This window comes from Peromyscus californicus, unplaced genomic scaffold (genome assembly GCF_007827085.1).
Source record: "Peromyscus californicus insignis strain IS unplaced genomic scaffold, ASM782708v3 Scaffold_22__1_contigs__length_63687245, whole genome shotgun sequence".
NCBI classification, from domain to species: domain Eukaryota; kingdom Metazoa; phylum Chordata; class Mammalia; order Rodentia; family Cricetidae; genus Peromyscus; species Peromyscus californicus.
The window spans coordinates 16,631,179-16,646,909 of NW_026294525.1; the positions used below are offsets into that span (position 1 = coordinate 16,631,179).

A 15,731-nucleotide genomic window follows, 5' to 3' on the forward strand; every position below is an offset into this window, starting at 1 on the left:
TGCCTCGCTTTTATGAGCCACGGTTTCCAAGCAGCCCCTCCAGGTCCAGAAGAAAACCCAACTGCCACCGATTGAGGCCACTGCACACTGCACTCCCGGTTCCGTTCACAGGGTCTGTGATCATACCGAAGTCAAAATCAAACGTTTGCACAATTGGCAAGGGAGGTGTTTGTCTTCCCTAAGCTCGCATTAGGACAGGTGTACCTCCCTAAACAGACTCTTCACTAGGCACTGTCTCTGACTGCACACAAGCAGACAGCCCCCCCACCCCCCCTCCACCTGTGCACACACTTGGACAGGTACTTGCTGTCAGAAGCAAAAAACCTGTCAGAGCTTCGCTGCCCCGCCTCACGGGGTCAGTGAAAAACAACGGGAGTACTTGAAACCAGAGTTATTTTAGAAAGATCCTTTCCCCATGGATCTCCTACTGGTCTCCTCCTCCCAGATGCAGTCTCTGACGTCACCACCTCACTATCTCTGCTCAGGTTCTCTGTCAGCTGCTTTCTGCTCTAGGGTAGGGGCTTGAGTCCCCGTTTCTGTAAGGTCAAATTCTGCCTCAGCATTTCCCGGGCTGCCATTGCAGCTACTGCAGGACCTTAACCCCCGCTGTTTTCAGTGCAGGGACCATTTCAAAGCCTCCACTGCTTTCTCTGTGCAGCAGCTTTCTCCTGGGTCCTGGGTCCTGGGCCAACTCTGTCCCAGTTCAGGCCCTACACTAAGAGCACCATGCTCTTCTCCTGAAGATGATGGGCAGCTGAGCCTCCTCTGTGCTTCTGCACATGCTCTGCCCCAGCTGCTTCTCTAAAACCGGCTTGAAGGGGAGACAGGAATAGCAGGGAGAGTTTGCCACCTTCCAAGAGGGATTTTGTTTTGTTTTGTTTTTGTTGTTTTTTCTATAGCAATTACAGGTCACTTTCCCACTCTGATAGATGTTCCCTCCAGGTGAGTCTAATTTTGCCTTCATGGAAAGAAAAAAAGATCTGAGAAGGAAAGACCAGAAAAGCTTCCAGGTTTTTTTTAGTAAGAGAAATTACTAGATTTTTCAAGCCCGAGACAAGTTTCTCCCTTGTCTCATTTCAAGACTTCTGTTCCTTAAATTTGGCTTCATGGCCATGAGGGAACTGATCCTGATTGTGTGGTGGTGTAAGAGTGTCTGCCAGTGGAGTGGAGGGATTTGTTTCATCTGTGTCCACCTCAGGGAAAGTTCTTCCCTGCCACCCAGGACTTAAATATAAGCTGTCTACATGCCAAAAGCTCCCACAGGAATCTTCTCCTGCCTGTTTTCGTCATAGTATTTTTTCATGACTCCAATTCTTCCCCAGGAGTCTGCATTCAGAGTCCCGTAGTTTGGAGAGTCAAGAACACAATTCCTCTGTCTTGTTGCTTTTCTTATTCTAAGTTATTTCCTACACTGTATTCCTATATTCTATCTTGCCCTAAATTTTCTTACCCAATATTTTATACCTAATCCTATATTTTTACTTAATTTTTATAGATAGAAATTAAGAGAGAGAGAGAGAGAGAGAGAGAGAGAGAGAGAGGGAGGGAGGGAGAGAGACCTAGATAGAGAGAGATACTCACTGATTTCTAACTTCTCACTTCGGCTTTCCTTTCAACCACTTTACAATTTTACTCCCGAAAATAGAAAACCCCACTTTCACTTTTGCTATAAAACCGGACATGTCCAAACTGCTTCCCGTGGGGGTTCCTGAACCTGTGCCCCACATTCTGTCACCAAGTGGGAGGCCAGCTCCCACTTTCTCCTCAGGGTACTCTTGAGGAGTAAGGGATAAGAAATATTAGGTAGAAAGATAGTGAGGAGAGAAGACAGAGAGAAAAACAGGATAGCTTCGGGAGGGAGTGGATCAATATCCACCAGCCCCTTCTGTCTGTTCAAAAGGGCTTTTTATAGGAATGCCAAGGGGTGGGGCAAAAAACCTCCCCCCCCCCAGCACAGCAAAGTGCAGACCTTTCCAGTCACCTGGTGACCACACATGTGGTCAAGCCATCCCTTAATGCAGCCCTGCTGGGTAAAGCAAACTCAGATCTCACTAGAAAATCTCTGTGGGTCCCTACATCTTCTATAGCCCAGGGTGGCCTTGAACTCCTGATCTTCCTGCTTCTTCCTCCCAAGTGCTGGAATCAAAGGTGTGTGCAACCACTGCCTGCCCTCTATCCTTAACTAGTGGCTAGCTCTGCCCTCTGCCAGGCAAGCTTTATTTGCCAAACCACAAACAAAATGCCATACAACATTATAATCTTTTGGTTTATGTGCACAAGTGTCTTTTTTTCATGTTCACCTTCATCTGAGTTTTATAATATTTTACAGTTACTTCTCTATCAGAAATTTAAGTTTAGTGAGGTTAGAAAATGATTTTTCCATCTTATCCTACAGCATAGTGTTCATACTTCTCCTAAGTCAATAAAATGGTATAATATATTACAATTGTAATTATAAGTAATATGTAAAAATACGTAATAATATATTAATATACTAAGCGCATAAATACATTATATATTTTATTAAAATAATAATATATATCAAGTGGTATAATGTATTACAGTATTACAGTTGCTCCTTTATCAGAAATTTCAGTTTGGTGAGGTGAGAAAATGACTTTTTCATCTTTCCCTACAGCATATTGTTCATATTTCTCCTGAGTCTCTAAAATAAATTTTGAAACTAATTCTGGACTACAGTCTCTATGATTTCTTTATCTTTACCTTTTCCACATTTGTAATGACTGCATAAACACGGCTTTCAGATTTAGAAAATGTTCTCTGAGTTTCCACCAATATGTCTCTGTGGTTACATTATTGTCACCCTAACCTGGAAGGCTCCTGTCACTTTGCTCCTCTGCCTGTTGACACATAGGAAAGGGTGAGTTCTCATGACATGTCAGGTGAGTTTCAGCCAGAATATCAGGCTCCAGAGAATGTTCAACCTGAATGATTTCCACCATTGCAGAAATTTCATCTATTTATTGGAAGCCTGGGTTCCCAGAACTGTTCCAAGACACCTGCTAAGTTATTCTACCCACTTGCTACAGGATTAAGCTTTTCACTATGTTTTTTAAACTTGGTGTTCATTTTTTTCCCCGTGTTAAAATATTTCCTAGTTTTTCTATTAATTTCTTATTTAACACATAGTTATATGAAACATGTTATTTGACACTGAAATGTTTGAGGGTTTCCCACATATCTTCTTGCTATTTAGTTCATATTTATTGCTGTTGTGGTCAGATGGCATTTTTTATTTATTTTATTTTATATTATATTTTATTTTATAGCAACTACTTAGTTAGTCTTTTTTACTCTGCTCTTTGGGGGTCAGCTATGCAGCTCCCAAATAAATACACAGAGACTTATTCTTTTTTACGAATGAATGCTTGGCCTTTCCTTGGCTTGTTTGTAGCCAGCTTTTCTAAACTTCAATTATCCCATCTACCTTTTGCCTCTGGCTTCTAACTTCTCTATATTCCTTTCTTTATTCTTACTCCAATGCTGGCTGTGTGGCCTGGTGGCTGCCCCTCGTCCTCTCTCTTTCTTCTCTTCCCTCTTCTTTTCTCCCTCATTTATGTCTCTACCTATCAGCTCCGCCTGTTTCTCTCTCCTGCCTAGCTATTGGCCATTCAGCTCTTTATTAGACCAATTAGGCAGTCAAAGTAACACAGCTTCACAGAACTAAGCAAATGCAACATAAAGTAATGCAATACATCTTTGCATCATTAAACAAATGTTCCACAGCATAAAAAAATGTAACACATCTTGAACAAGTATTCTACAACCATCTACCCTTTATATATTTTAAACTCTATTTGGTGGCTCAAAAATGACCTTTCAGAGTGTCACACACCTTTAATCCCAGCACTTGGGAGTCAGAAGCAGGTAGATCTCCATGAGTTCAAGGTCAATCTGGTCTACATAGTGAGTTCCAGGACAGCCACGGTTATGTAGTGAGTCCCTGGCTCAAAACAAAAAAAAAAACTGAGAAAAATAAAGAGCCTTCTTGTGGATGTCCCACATGAATTGAAACAGAACATATATTCTAGAAATGTTAGCCAAAGAAACCTGTTGAGTCTCCTGTGCGAATCCTGATTTTGCTTTTGTTGTTGTGAACTTCTCTCAACTACTGAGAGAAGAGTACTGACGTCCCCAGCTGTAGTGACACATTTAAGTTTTCCTTTGGTCTATGCACCTTGAAACTTGCGACTTCTCATTTTATGTAGGGTTGACATCCCTTTCTTCTGTTCTTAGGAAAAAAGGGAAGTAATGATCCTGCCCTTCCTCAGAGGAGTTTCTCATTCTTTTTAGTTCAGTTCACCTAGTTGGCTGACGTATGGTCTCAGCTCTCGTCACAGTTCAAGAAAAAGAGTTTTCTGTGACTGGAATGACTTTAATCATTGTTCAAGAGGATGGAATTTTCTTGTAGCTTTTTATAAGTATGACACCACACCCAGTAGTACTTGCTTTTAAGAATTGTCTTTCCCTACATTATTTTTTTTTAAAAAAAAACTTTTCTCTTATTAGTCCTCATAATAGCCATGGCCCAGTAATTGGAAACTGAAGCCCCCCAAAAGCCCCTCCTAAGCAAGGCAACTTGATTTAAAAATTAGTCTAAAGAAAGTGTTTCTTGTGTTAAGATTTGAGTAGGAGGGTATTTGTCTTAAAAATCTATTTTTTTGTACATCATACCTCATTTTGCAGACAGGCATTAACCTTCTGCATTGTGACAGTGATTCTCAACCTGTGGGTCAGTTTTCCTGCATATCAGATATTTACATTTTGATTCATAACAGTAGTAAAATTATAGTTATGAAGTAGCAACAAAAGTAACTTTATGGTGGGGAATCACCACAACATGAAGATCTATATTAAAGGGTCCCAGTGTTTGGAAGGTTGAGAACCACTGGTCTAGAGGGAGGGTGGTGTGCTTAGTGTGTTCATTCCATTAGTAGCAGAACTTGATTTTGATTCTCAGATTTGAATGTCTGAAGCTCCCAGGTTACTCAGAAGAACCTCACGTAACATCTGAGTGATACCAGAGATGATTTAAATTTATAACTATAATGCACCCTGCTCTACTTTCTGCTCTATTTCATTGGTTGTACACAGAAGTGTTAAACTGTGAAGTGGTTTTGTCTGAAGACGGCCTTCCTAAGGAAATGGAAGACAGCTTAACTAGAAACCAAATAACTTGGGTCCTCTGCAGAGTTGACACTTTGGGCTAATTTTAAAATTTCATCTGTCTGTGGGACAGAATTCTCTGCCTTAATAGAAAAGTCACCTGTAGCTTCTGGTCTTTCCTCCTACAGCAACATTGTCTTCAGAGGAGGGACAAGGTCCTTAGAGTCAGGAATGAAGCAACTTCCTGTTTGAGAAAGTGACACTCGGAAGTTTTAGAGGACAAACCAGGCAGTAGAAAGAGAAGACTGACTAGTCCAGCTTCAGAGAAGATCCCAGACCTGTGCAGAGGTCTGCACGCTGTACAGTTTCAGCTCTGCTGGTCCCAGAGTCACCACCTGTGTTGAGGTGGGCTCTGCAGTGATGCAGCTGCTGTGAACTCATCCCAGCTCCTGTAAGTAACTCCTCACCACACTCCTGTGAGTAACCCCAAAGAGAACCAGTGGTTCCCGAGTTGGACCTTTGGGCTGTTGGTAATTCGGTCTGTGATAGGTGCACATTGTGCTGTGAGTGTGAGTGTGTGTGTGTGTGTGTGTGTGTGTGTGTGTGTGTGTGTGAGAGAGAGAGAGAGAGAGAGAGAGAGAGAGAGAGAGAGAGAGAGAGAGAGAGAGAGAGAGAGAGAGAGAGAGAGAGAGAGAACATGTTTGCATTTCCCCAGGTAAAATCTCTGGTTCAACACCAGTTTTCATAAGACCCAGTCGGTCTGTGTGATCATGTCTTGGTTTGCTATCAGCAGACAGAGTGGAACAGTGTGACAGGCTGGGTCTGCACAGCTGTTGTCCTCCTGGGTGTGGCTGCTGACTGTGTGAAAGACACTGTAGACATGTGGGGAAGGACGTACTTTACAACCACTGATCAGGCCCCAGTCTGGAGCGGAGGTGCAGGACACAGGGAATCTGAGGAGGTGGGCTTATGTGGTGGTTTGAAGAATGGCTCTTGTCTGCTTGAGTGCTTCTTCATCAGGGAGTGGCATTACTTAGAAGGATTAGGAGGTATATCCATGTTGGGGTAGGTGTGGCCTTGTTGGAGGAAGTGTGTCATTGAGGGTGGACTTTGAGATTTCAAGAGCCCAAGTCAAGCCCAGTGTCTCCCTCTCTTTCTGTGCCTGTGGATCCTGAAGTAGAACTCTCAGCTACTTCTCAGGCACCATGTCTGCTGCATGCTGCCATACTCCCTGCTATGATGACAATGGACTAAACCTCCGAAACTGTAAGCAAGCCCCAATCGAATGCTTTCCTTTATAAGAGTTGGCATGGGCCGGGTGGTGGTGGCACACACCTTTAATCCCAGCACTCAGGAGACAGAGGCAGGTGGACCTCTGTGCGTTTGAGGCCAGCCTGGTCTGCAGAGTAAGTTCCAGGACAGGCTCCAAAGCTACACAGAAAATCTCTGTCTTGAAAATAACAAAAACAAACAAACAATAAAAAAGGAGTTGTCATGGTTATGTTTTCTGTATTCAGCAATACAACACTGAGACAGCTTACATCACTAAGATAGCTTACATCTCTGCTATTCCTTTTGTAGACAGCTTCTGCCTTTGTGTCTCAGCTTGCTCATCTAGGAATTTCCTAACCTTTCCCTGCATGCTCTTACATTCTGAAGTTCCTTAGACTTTGAATATAATCCGGTCTTTAGGAGTTTGGCTTCACCAGAAACCCTTGACTGAGAAGAGGCCCAGTGGTGGAGTCCCCTGTGAAAACCCGGACACAGTATCCATGGTTGAACTGTGGGTTACACACCATCAGCTCTTGAGTCACTTCTCCAGCTCCCCCTCTGTGACACACACAGCTTGTCTTCTAAGCTCTGGCCAGCTCCACTCCACTGCTGCTGCTGTTCTTGGTGGTTATCCCGTGGTCCTAGCATCTCCAAAATGCTGGGGTCTTCTGCTGCAACTGCACTTTCACTAGTAGCCAATCCTAGGCACTTTTTATAGACTCCAACTCTGCCATATAGTGGCCAAGCCTCATCTGCTCTCCATGACCCCTTCACACTTTCAAAACCAGCACCACCTGAGTGGATCTTGCACTACCAAGTTCACTTCCAGCACAAGGTACAACCTTGACCATGTCTGGGACACAGCCTTTATATGCTGACTCTCAGGAAACACTTTCCAGAAGACTTCACCTCAAAGATGCTCTTCTCTTTGTAATCACCACTAATTTTTCAACTCCAGCTGACCAGCATCAAGTTCCCCAGCAAAGGTTTCACTTTAGTAGTTCTGGTATCTTGTTAATCACAGCTGATTCTTCAGTCCCAGACACCCAGAACCATTGATTCTACATCCAAATGGCCCAGTAGAGTCTGCTTCCCTAAAGTTCACAGGCCAGGCCTCCATTGTTTGCACTGCTCAACGTTCTTATCTTCCAAGTTCCTAAAGAATGGCCCAGTTAGCTCTCCACACTTACCTAGTCAAAAGTTCCAAAATCCTTCCACAATACTCCCTAAATCTCATGGTCAGGTCTGTCACAACAATACCACAGTGTCTTGTTACCTACTTGTCTTAGTTAGGGTGTCTGTTGCTGTGAGGAGACATCATGACCAAAGGAACTTGGGGAGGAAAGGGTTTATTTGGCTTCCATTTCCAAATCACTGTTCACCAGTTGAAGGCAGTCAGGACAGGACTCAAACAGGGCAGGAATCTGGAAGCAGGAGCTGATGCAGAGGCCATGGGTACTGTTTACTGCTTACTGGCTTGTTGCTCATGGCTTGTTTAGTGTGCTATCTTATAGAAGTGGACCACTACCATGGGCTAGGCCCTCTGCCATCAATCGGTAATTAAGAACATATCTACAAGCTTGCCCACAGCCTTATTTTATGGAAGCATATTTAAAACTGAGGCTTCCTCCTCTCAGACAACTTTAGCTTATGTCAAGTTGACACAAATACCTTATATTTACCAGTTTCATTCAATATTTCTCTATTCCCTGGCATCTTTGTTAGAAGGACCTGTGAGGCCCTGTCACCAAGCTTTCATAGTACATTGCTACAAATGATGTCGTAACTGGCCATTACCATCCATAGTCGTTAAAATATCATGTTTAGCTTTTTTGATTATGAAACATTTAACTGTTTTATGAAGTTTGTGATAAGGCCTTCCCTGTGTTTAATAATATTCAAACATTTATATTCTTTTTAAGAAATTTATTAGAGAGCTGGAGAGATAGCTCAGCAGTTAAGAGCACTTGCTGTTCTTGGAGAGGACCTGGGTTCAGTTCTCAGTACTTCCAACCATCTGTAGCTCCAGTTCCATGAGGTCCAATGCTTTCTTCCGGCCTCTGCAATCACCACATACACATGTTACATACAGACGTACACACAGGCAATATATTAATACACATTAAAAGTAAAACGTAATCAGTCTTTAAACAATGTTATAGCACATTAACGACACATAAGAATTGGCTTCACTATGATGTTTTTATAAATGTGAATAAGACATTTTGGTCATATCAACCCTTCTATTTCCTCTCATGTCCCCTTCCCACTCCCTCCAGCTTGCTTCCCAATTACTCTTCTTCTACTCTCATCTGAGTTTTTTTTTTTTTAAATAATTTGACCCAATGATTCCACTGGGCATTAATTATAGAAGGAGGGTGAGGAGTTATTCATAAGAACATGGGGTCCTTCCTAGTGTCCACACCGCTGAACAAAATGTCTCTCCCCCTCCAGCACCATTAACTGCAGATAGAGTCTAGGGAGCTCTGGAGCCTCATGAGCCCCTCTCCCTCCATGAAGGGAAGGTGGACAGGCCTGCTCTTGTGCAGGGATCATGCAAGGACTCAGAGCTGCTCAGAGTTCAACAGTGGAACAGCCGTGTCCCAGCTGGAAATCCGTGTTCTCTCACATCCCTTCTCCCCCTCTGTGAGAGATTCCTGACTCTAGGATGGCGTCATGGAGATGTCTGGTTTAGTGAATGCTTTTACTCCCATATCTTAGGCTCATCATCTTCAGACAATATATTGGTGGCCTGGTTGGGGAACTCTCCACTTGACTCCATGGGCCTCTCTTTCCTCTGTGGCTTGTGGCAGTTGATGGAGCAGCTCATGGGCAGCTAATGATTTTTGTCTGGAAAGGTTTGGCAGTGAGATCCAAAGTTCTGCCCTTTACCCCAGCCGAGAAGTCTGAAAGTCACCGCTTAGGTTCTACCCTAATGTACCATGACCCCTGACAAATGAAGGTGGTTTTGAGTGCAGGCCACCCAACCACTTCTCCGACAGACCCATTTCTAGGGTCAACAGCCTCTCAAATGCACGTGGCACAGAGAGAAGTGAGACAGAAAGAGTAAATGGGCAGTCCTAGCTGATTGTGGGAAAACACATTTGCAATTGTTTTTGGAGTGAGTACATGGTAAGGATCCCTCTAAGGGCCATGGCAAGAATGCATGCAAGTGAGGTGTTCGGGAGTTTGTTTCATTTGGTTCTCATGGTCTGAGCAGAAAAGAGTATGTTGAACTCGCAGCCAGACTGTCAAAATATCAGTTTGGGGGCATGGGAAGATGGCTTAGTGGGTAAGGCCCTTGGTATATAAGCCTGAAAACCGGAATTCACACCCCTGATATCAGTGGGACACCTATTCCAAGTCCTCAGCAGACTAACTCTACCAAGAACCGAGTGAAACCCCAGATGCTCCTTACCTCCTTGGGGACAACGTTTCACTAGTATGCCAACAGCAAAAAGGAAGATGATGACAATGACTGCTGCCAGGGAGATAAATTCGTTCTCATATTGAAATTGACTGGGAGATGGATGCTGGGAGGCAGATGGATGCTGGGTGATATCTGGGGCCCTTGATGTTGATCCTTAAAAAAAAAATCAGAAAAATTATGGATAAAGCAAAAACACACCTTATTCAGCACCTTTTCTCCCCAGGCATCCTGAGGGACTCATGTGTAATAATGATTTGACAATTCCTGAGAAGAGAGGGGAATAGAATTGTGTGTACAATGTCCTTGCACAGTTTATTTCATTACCAAAAAAAAACAAATGTCTATCAAACCATCAAACAATGTGACATATTTACTGTGGGTAGAACTTTCTGAATGTTAGGGCAATTGGTGGTCTTCATTTCTTCTGCCAGAGAACAAAAATGAGGCCTTTCAAAGTGATGTTAGTGTTGGTACAAGGGCAGCTATAAGTGAGGCAGAAAAGGCTGGAAGTTTACAGTGATTCATACAGACTTGGATCCTATTAGCACGCCATGGGTTATTGGTTACTAGGGAATGAGAAACATTGGAAGGTGAGATTAGGAAGAGAGATCCTCGTGGTCGTCATTAGATCTCCAGACAGGCACACTGCCAAAAAAATCACTCAGTCTATCAAATTTGATGGAGTTGCCTTCTATTGATCTAGGTAATACCTACTTGTCCTTTCCCTGCGGAGCTTTAAGAGTTCCTTGAGCAAGTGACTCAAATTTGCTATGGAGACCTTCAGATATTTAGTTAGTTCCTCATCATTCTTCCATTCATTCATGATACCTCCAGCTTCAAGACTATTCGGTGTCCAGCTCATATTCATTGTGTTCAAGATGAAGGAGTACTTTCTACTGATGTTAAATTGGCAGGAGGAACCAACGATTTGATCTTGTTCATACTTAGAAAGCATGATGGTCTGTAAAGTGGGGTGACCTGCAAACCACATACAAAGCCATCATTCTTCTCTTTTGATAGATCCATCACCTCCTCAAAGGTCAAGACTTTTCCCACTGGCTTATGAGCCAGTATCATTTCCACATGACTTGCTCTTTGTTACCCACTGGGTACCATATGCTTCCCAGGTTGGGCCAATGCTCAGCTCTTTCCCACAGATCCATTCACCATCTCATTCCCACACGTGCTCTGCCCTTCCTCTCTCTTGCCACCTGTCTCTGCCTCTGAACTCCATCCCACACTTACCATGGATCTTGGTTTTCCTCAGATTGGTGCCAGCCAGCATCTTCCTGAGCTCTTGCCCCAAGTATTCCAGCTCTTGCAAAAAATCTGTCCACACTTGAGAGGCATGTGCCGCCTTTCCCAGGTCACCCAAAGGTGTGGCTTTGTTGCCATTATCATACCGAAGGAAAGACACTCCATCCAGTGAGCACTGTCCTTCACACCAGGGATGTTGAGGTGTGGTATGAACCTTGACAATGATGTTGCAACTAAGAGAGTGTGTATCTGTGAGAGAAACATGCAGGTGAGGTCCAAACAAGAAGCAGAAAGTCGTATTCATGGTTCTGTGACACTCAGATGACACCCAGAATCCCTCTGAAGGACAAAAGAATCCTCTAGTCAAGATGTCCACCAGCTTCTGGATCCTTATTTCTGAGCCATCTTTGACTATCTCTAGGGTGGTAGGACCCTCAGATGCATACAGTGGCACCAGGAAGATTTATCTCACAAGTTCTTTTAGTGTCTTTTATCAAGTGTTGAGGAACAAAATATATCAGAATAAAATATATCACGTAGCATCTGCATTCCTGGGACTGAAAATCTACTGAACACACAGGGAAAAAGAGGCATCATAGATCACATGGTAAATTCAACATGGAGCCTGGGAATTTAGGAAAGGTCTCCTGGAGTAATGCTGCTATTTGACATGGGAAGGGGAACTGTCATCTGTGAACACAGTGCTCAACCATGTTCCCACTGGGTCCCTTCACACAACAACATTGGTCATCAGATCTCAGATTCTCCCCTGTTAAACCACAGCCCTAACTCATTCTCAAGAAGAGATCTCTGTCTGTGACCTGCTTGAAGCCCGATCTCCCTCCCCTTCCTCAGGCAGTTGTTTCCAGCACACTTATGGCCCCTGGTCTCCCAGACTTTCCCTAACAGCAGCAGAAGACACAATGTCCCAGAACTGTTCTGTTCAGCAGACTGCACAAACAAGCAGGAAGTCCTAGTGAGGATGCACACATGCACTCTCCTGTGTGGATGAGAGCCTGAAACCTAAAATAAATAATAATTTTTAAAGGTGCTTTTAACAAGTTTGCAATAAAATTACACTAAAAAATGCAAAAGAGGTGTTAAAAAAAAAAACTCTTTCTCTCTGACCCCACGCCCAAAACTTCTGCTCTGAGGTGGACTGCTGCAGGTTTGGGGACCTCCTTTCCTGTCCCCTTCGACCAGCTTCCTCTTCCCTTTCCCTCTCAGCCTCTTCTATCACCTGTTCTCTTCCTCTTTCACAGCCCCCCCCCCAACACTTATCCCTTCCTGCCACTCCCAAGGCTTGGATTTTTCCTTGAATGGCTGGGATCCTTTCTCACTCAGTACACCTCACTGGAAGATTTGCTGGACATGAACATGAACCCTCCGGAGCAGAGAATAGGCTTTGTGGATGTGAACTAAAGTCACAAACTCAGCACTTTGCTGGATCAGATAGAATAAGCATCAGTTATCTGTAGGAAAAATCCACTTTGAAGTTTGATGCAAGGAAACTGTTCTGCTAAAGCAGGAAAAGGGAAATATGAAGGTGATTTAAAGAAAGCATCCTTGATACAATTACTTCCAATATGCACCAATTAATAATAATAATAATAATAATGTGTCAAGTATTAACACACAGGCCTTCAGATTTTACTAAAGAAAACATTTTTATAACCTCTTACAAGTGTGTCACAGTACTATTGATAAGCAAGGTCTCTAAGAGGCTTGGGACTCACCAAGTAGGCTAGACAGGCTTGCCACTGACCCCAGGGTTCCCCTGCCTCTGCCCTCTTAGTACTGACAATAAAAGCACACAGCACCATGCCTGGCTCTATTACAGGAGTTCTAGGCATCAAACCCGAGTCCTCACGGCTGTGAAGCAGGCCCTCTACCACTCAGCTATCTCCTCATGCTTTGACACACAGGACTTTTAGTAGTCAGCAAACAGCCAAGGTTTTCTGGAGATAATGCCCATGTGCTCCAGGAATAGCTTGCAGAGGCTGGTTCATACTGCAAGAAAGAGAAAATCCAGAACTTCTAAAACTGGTAGTGAAATGTATGGAAAGACTCAGAGATGTGTCAAAGAGGGGGTGATATGAAATATGTCCACTTAATTCTATGGAGGAAGCATGGGTGACTCTTGTTTACCGAGCATGGCAAGGATGCCCAGGAAGAAGGGCACAGGCCTCGGCAGATGCCCAGGGATGAAAACTGCACAAGGCCAGGGTTGTGGTGTTTGAATAAGAATGGCCCCATAGGCTCATATATCTGAATGCTTGGTCATCAGAAAATTAGAGGGATTAGGAGTGTGGCCATGTTTGAGTAGGTGTGGCCTTATTGGAGGAAGTGTGTCATTGGAGGTGTGCTTTGAGGTTTTAAAAAGCCCATGACAAGCCCAGATTCTTCCTCTACTTGCTGCCTTTGGATCTGGATGTAGAACTCTCAGCTACCTTATCTGCCTGTGTATCACCATACTCCCCACCATGAGGATATTGGACCAAATCTCTGAAAGTGTAAGCAATCCAAAATTAAGTGCTTTCTTTTATAAGAGTTGCCATGGTCATGGTATCTCTTCACAGCTATAGAACACTGAGCAAGACAATATTTCTCACATACGTTGCTTTTGGTAGAGTGTTTTATCTCAGAAACAGAATGAAACCAGAACAACACATGCCAGATCCCCTGGACATACTGCAGTGCTCCAGGGATGGCTTCCTGGAACTGGTCAGAGGATAGTCCACCCTACAGGACAAAGATAATCTAGGCTGGTTAAATCTGGTAAAAGGGTGGTGATCAAAAATCTCAGAGAAGTGTGTCTGCCAGAGTGGATGTAACAGCAAACATTTCCAGGGGGAGTGTCCAGAGTCCATGCTGCTCTGTGGGATGCTGGAGCACCCCTGTGGAGAAGCACAGTGAGAATGACCAGGGAGAAGACACTAGCTTTGCTGGGAGCTCAGGGATGATGATGGCTCGAGGCTGGGGTTGGTGTGAAGAAACTGTATTTCTAACTTGGAATCACAGCAGTATGGTACAGAAAATCCCATCAGGTGGAGTGGTCAGGAGGCAGTAACATCAAGGGCAGTGGTCTATTGATGAGGAAGGGGGACCCACCTTGAAGCCTAACTGCTTAAAGGGGTCATGGCTAACAGAACACAAAAATCCTAAATAGAGATAGATGGTTAGCCAACCCAGATGTGGCTGGATTTTAATAATTAAAGACAGAACAGATGATCAAGAAGCTGAGAGCTGCTGTCCATGAAAACCCCAGGCTCCTGTGCCCAGTGTTTAAACTGAACCATTGGGGCTAGAGAGGCGGTGCAGTGGTTAAGGACACTTGTTCCTCTTGCAGAGGATCCAGGTTTGATTCTCTGCAACCACACACGGTGGCTCACCAGTGCCAGAGTCCACTATAGTCAGCCCTGACTAGCTGAGGTGCTAATCCACAGATTGCCATCAAGTGGGAAAGGAGCTGGAAGGCACTTTATGGATGAGAAAGTGGGAAAGGTATATGGGCAGGGGAGCGGGCTGAGCAGGCTGGTGATTGATGAGTCTCATGGGAATTGAAGCTGAGCTTGGTGGTACAGATCTGTAATCCCAGCCCTTGACAGACCTAGGGAGGGGAAGAGATTGATGAAAATTCTATAGTGTGGGCTATGGTGTGACATCCTGCCGCAAAACGAAACAACAGCAAGAATAAAAGGGAAGAAAGTGAGAAGTGGGTGGTTGGGGCTGCCTTGTCCCTGGAAGCACTATTGTGATCTGCTGGAAAAATATGGTGGGGCCATGGGAAAGAAAGTTCGAGGGCAAATTGGTTCAGGAATGGTGGAGGGCTTGTGAAGAATCCCCTGGGAAGGCAGTCTTCAGAGCATAGACTGCCTCAAGTCCAAGGGAGCTGTCTGAGCTTCTTGGCAGGGTCTGGCACTGTGCCCATCACCCCCGGGCCTCCTGGCTGGGTTTAGGTTTCCTGTGGCTGAATGCTGTTGTGTCACCACTGATTCCCCTCTGGCATCTTGCCCTCCCTATTTGTCCCAGTTGGGTAACTTTCTCGCTCTTCACCCCTCCCCCGTCCCCCCCCCCCCCCCCCCCCCGCGCGCGCCCCGGCATGGTAGAGGCGGGGCCAGGGACAGTGCCAGCGCTGTGTTTCCGAGGCAGGGTAGAGGCCGAGTGAGGGACGGTGTAGAGGCCGAGCGAAGGACAGTGTAGAGGCGGGGCGAGGGACAGTATGGGCGGGGAGTTTCAGAGGCATGGTAGAGGCGGGGCCGTGCTTCAGAGGCAGGGTAGAGGCGGGGCCGTGCTTCAGAGGCAGGGTAGAGGCGGGGGGGAGGGGGGGTTGGTGGGGGGGGGTCAGTGCCGGCGCCCGGTTTCAGAGGGTCCAGGAGCCTCCCCCGAGGAGGACTGCTACCCCGTGATTCAATAGCCTGCTCCCCACGCTCCACTCCCCGCGCCCCTCCAGTTAGACCAAGGCGACTCACCGGCGGTCAGTGTGGACTGCAGACAGGTCAGTAGAACCAAGAAGCGCAGAGCCCTGGTGGAAAGACAGCGCTCGGCGCCTGCGTTCTTTGCCATATCCTGAGCAACAGGTTAGTAACAAGAGCCGAGGAGAGAAGCCATGACAGGACAGTGCTGCTCTGCAGAGGACCCAGCG

At 45.1% G+C, this 15,731-nt stretch overlaps 1 protein-coding gene across 1 annotated transcript; it reads right to left on the bottom strand.

Annotated features, from left to right (window-relative positions):
- Positions 1 to 8,163: 8,163 nt before the first annotated feature.
- On the bottom strand, positions 8,164 to 15,731 carry LOC128118781 (retinoic acid early-inducible protein 1-epsilon-like). Its single transcript, XM_052751596.1, has 5 exons — positions 15,559 to 15,731; positions 11,075 to 11,335; positions 10,544 to 10,807; positions 9,818 to 9,982; positions 8,164 to 8,459 (listed from the first exon to the last, which is right to left on the bottom strand). The coding sequence occupies exons 1-5, from the start codon at positions 15,650 to 15,652 to the stop codon at positions 8,350 to 8,352; spliced, it is 894 nt and encodes a 297-aa protein (XP_052607556.1). The 5' UTR covers positions 15,653 to 15,731; the 3' UTR covers positions 8,164 to 8,349.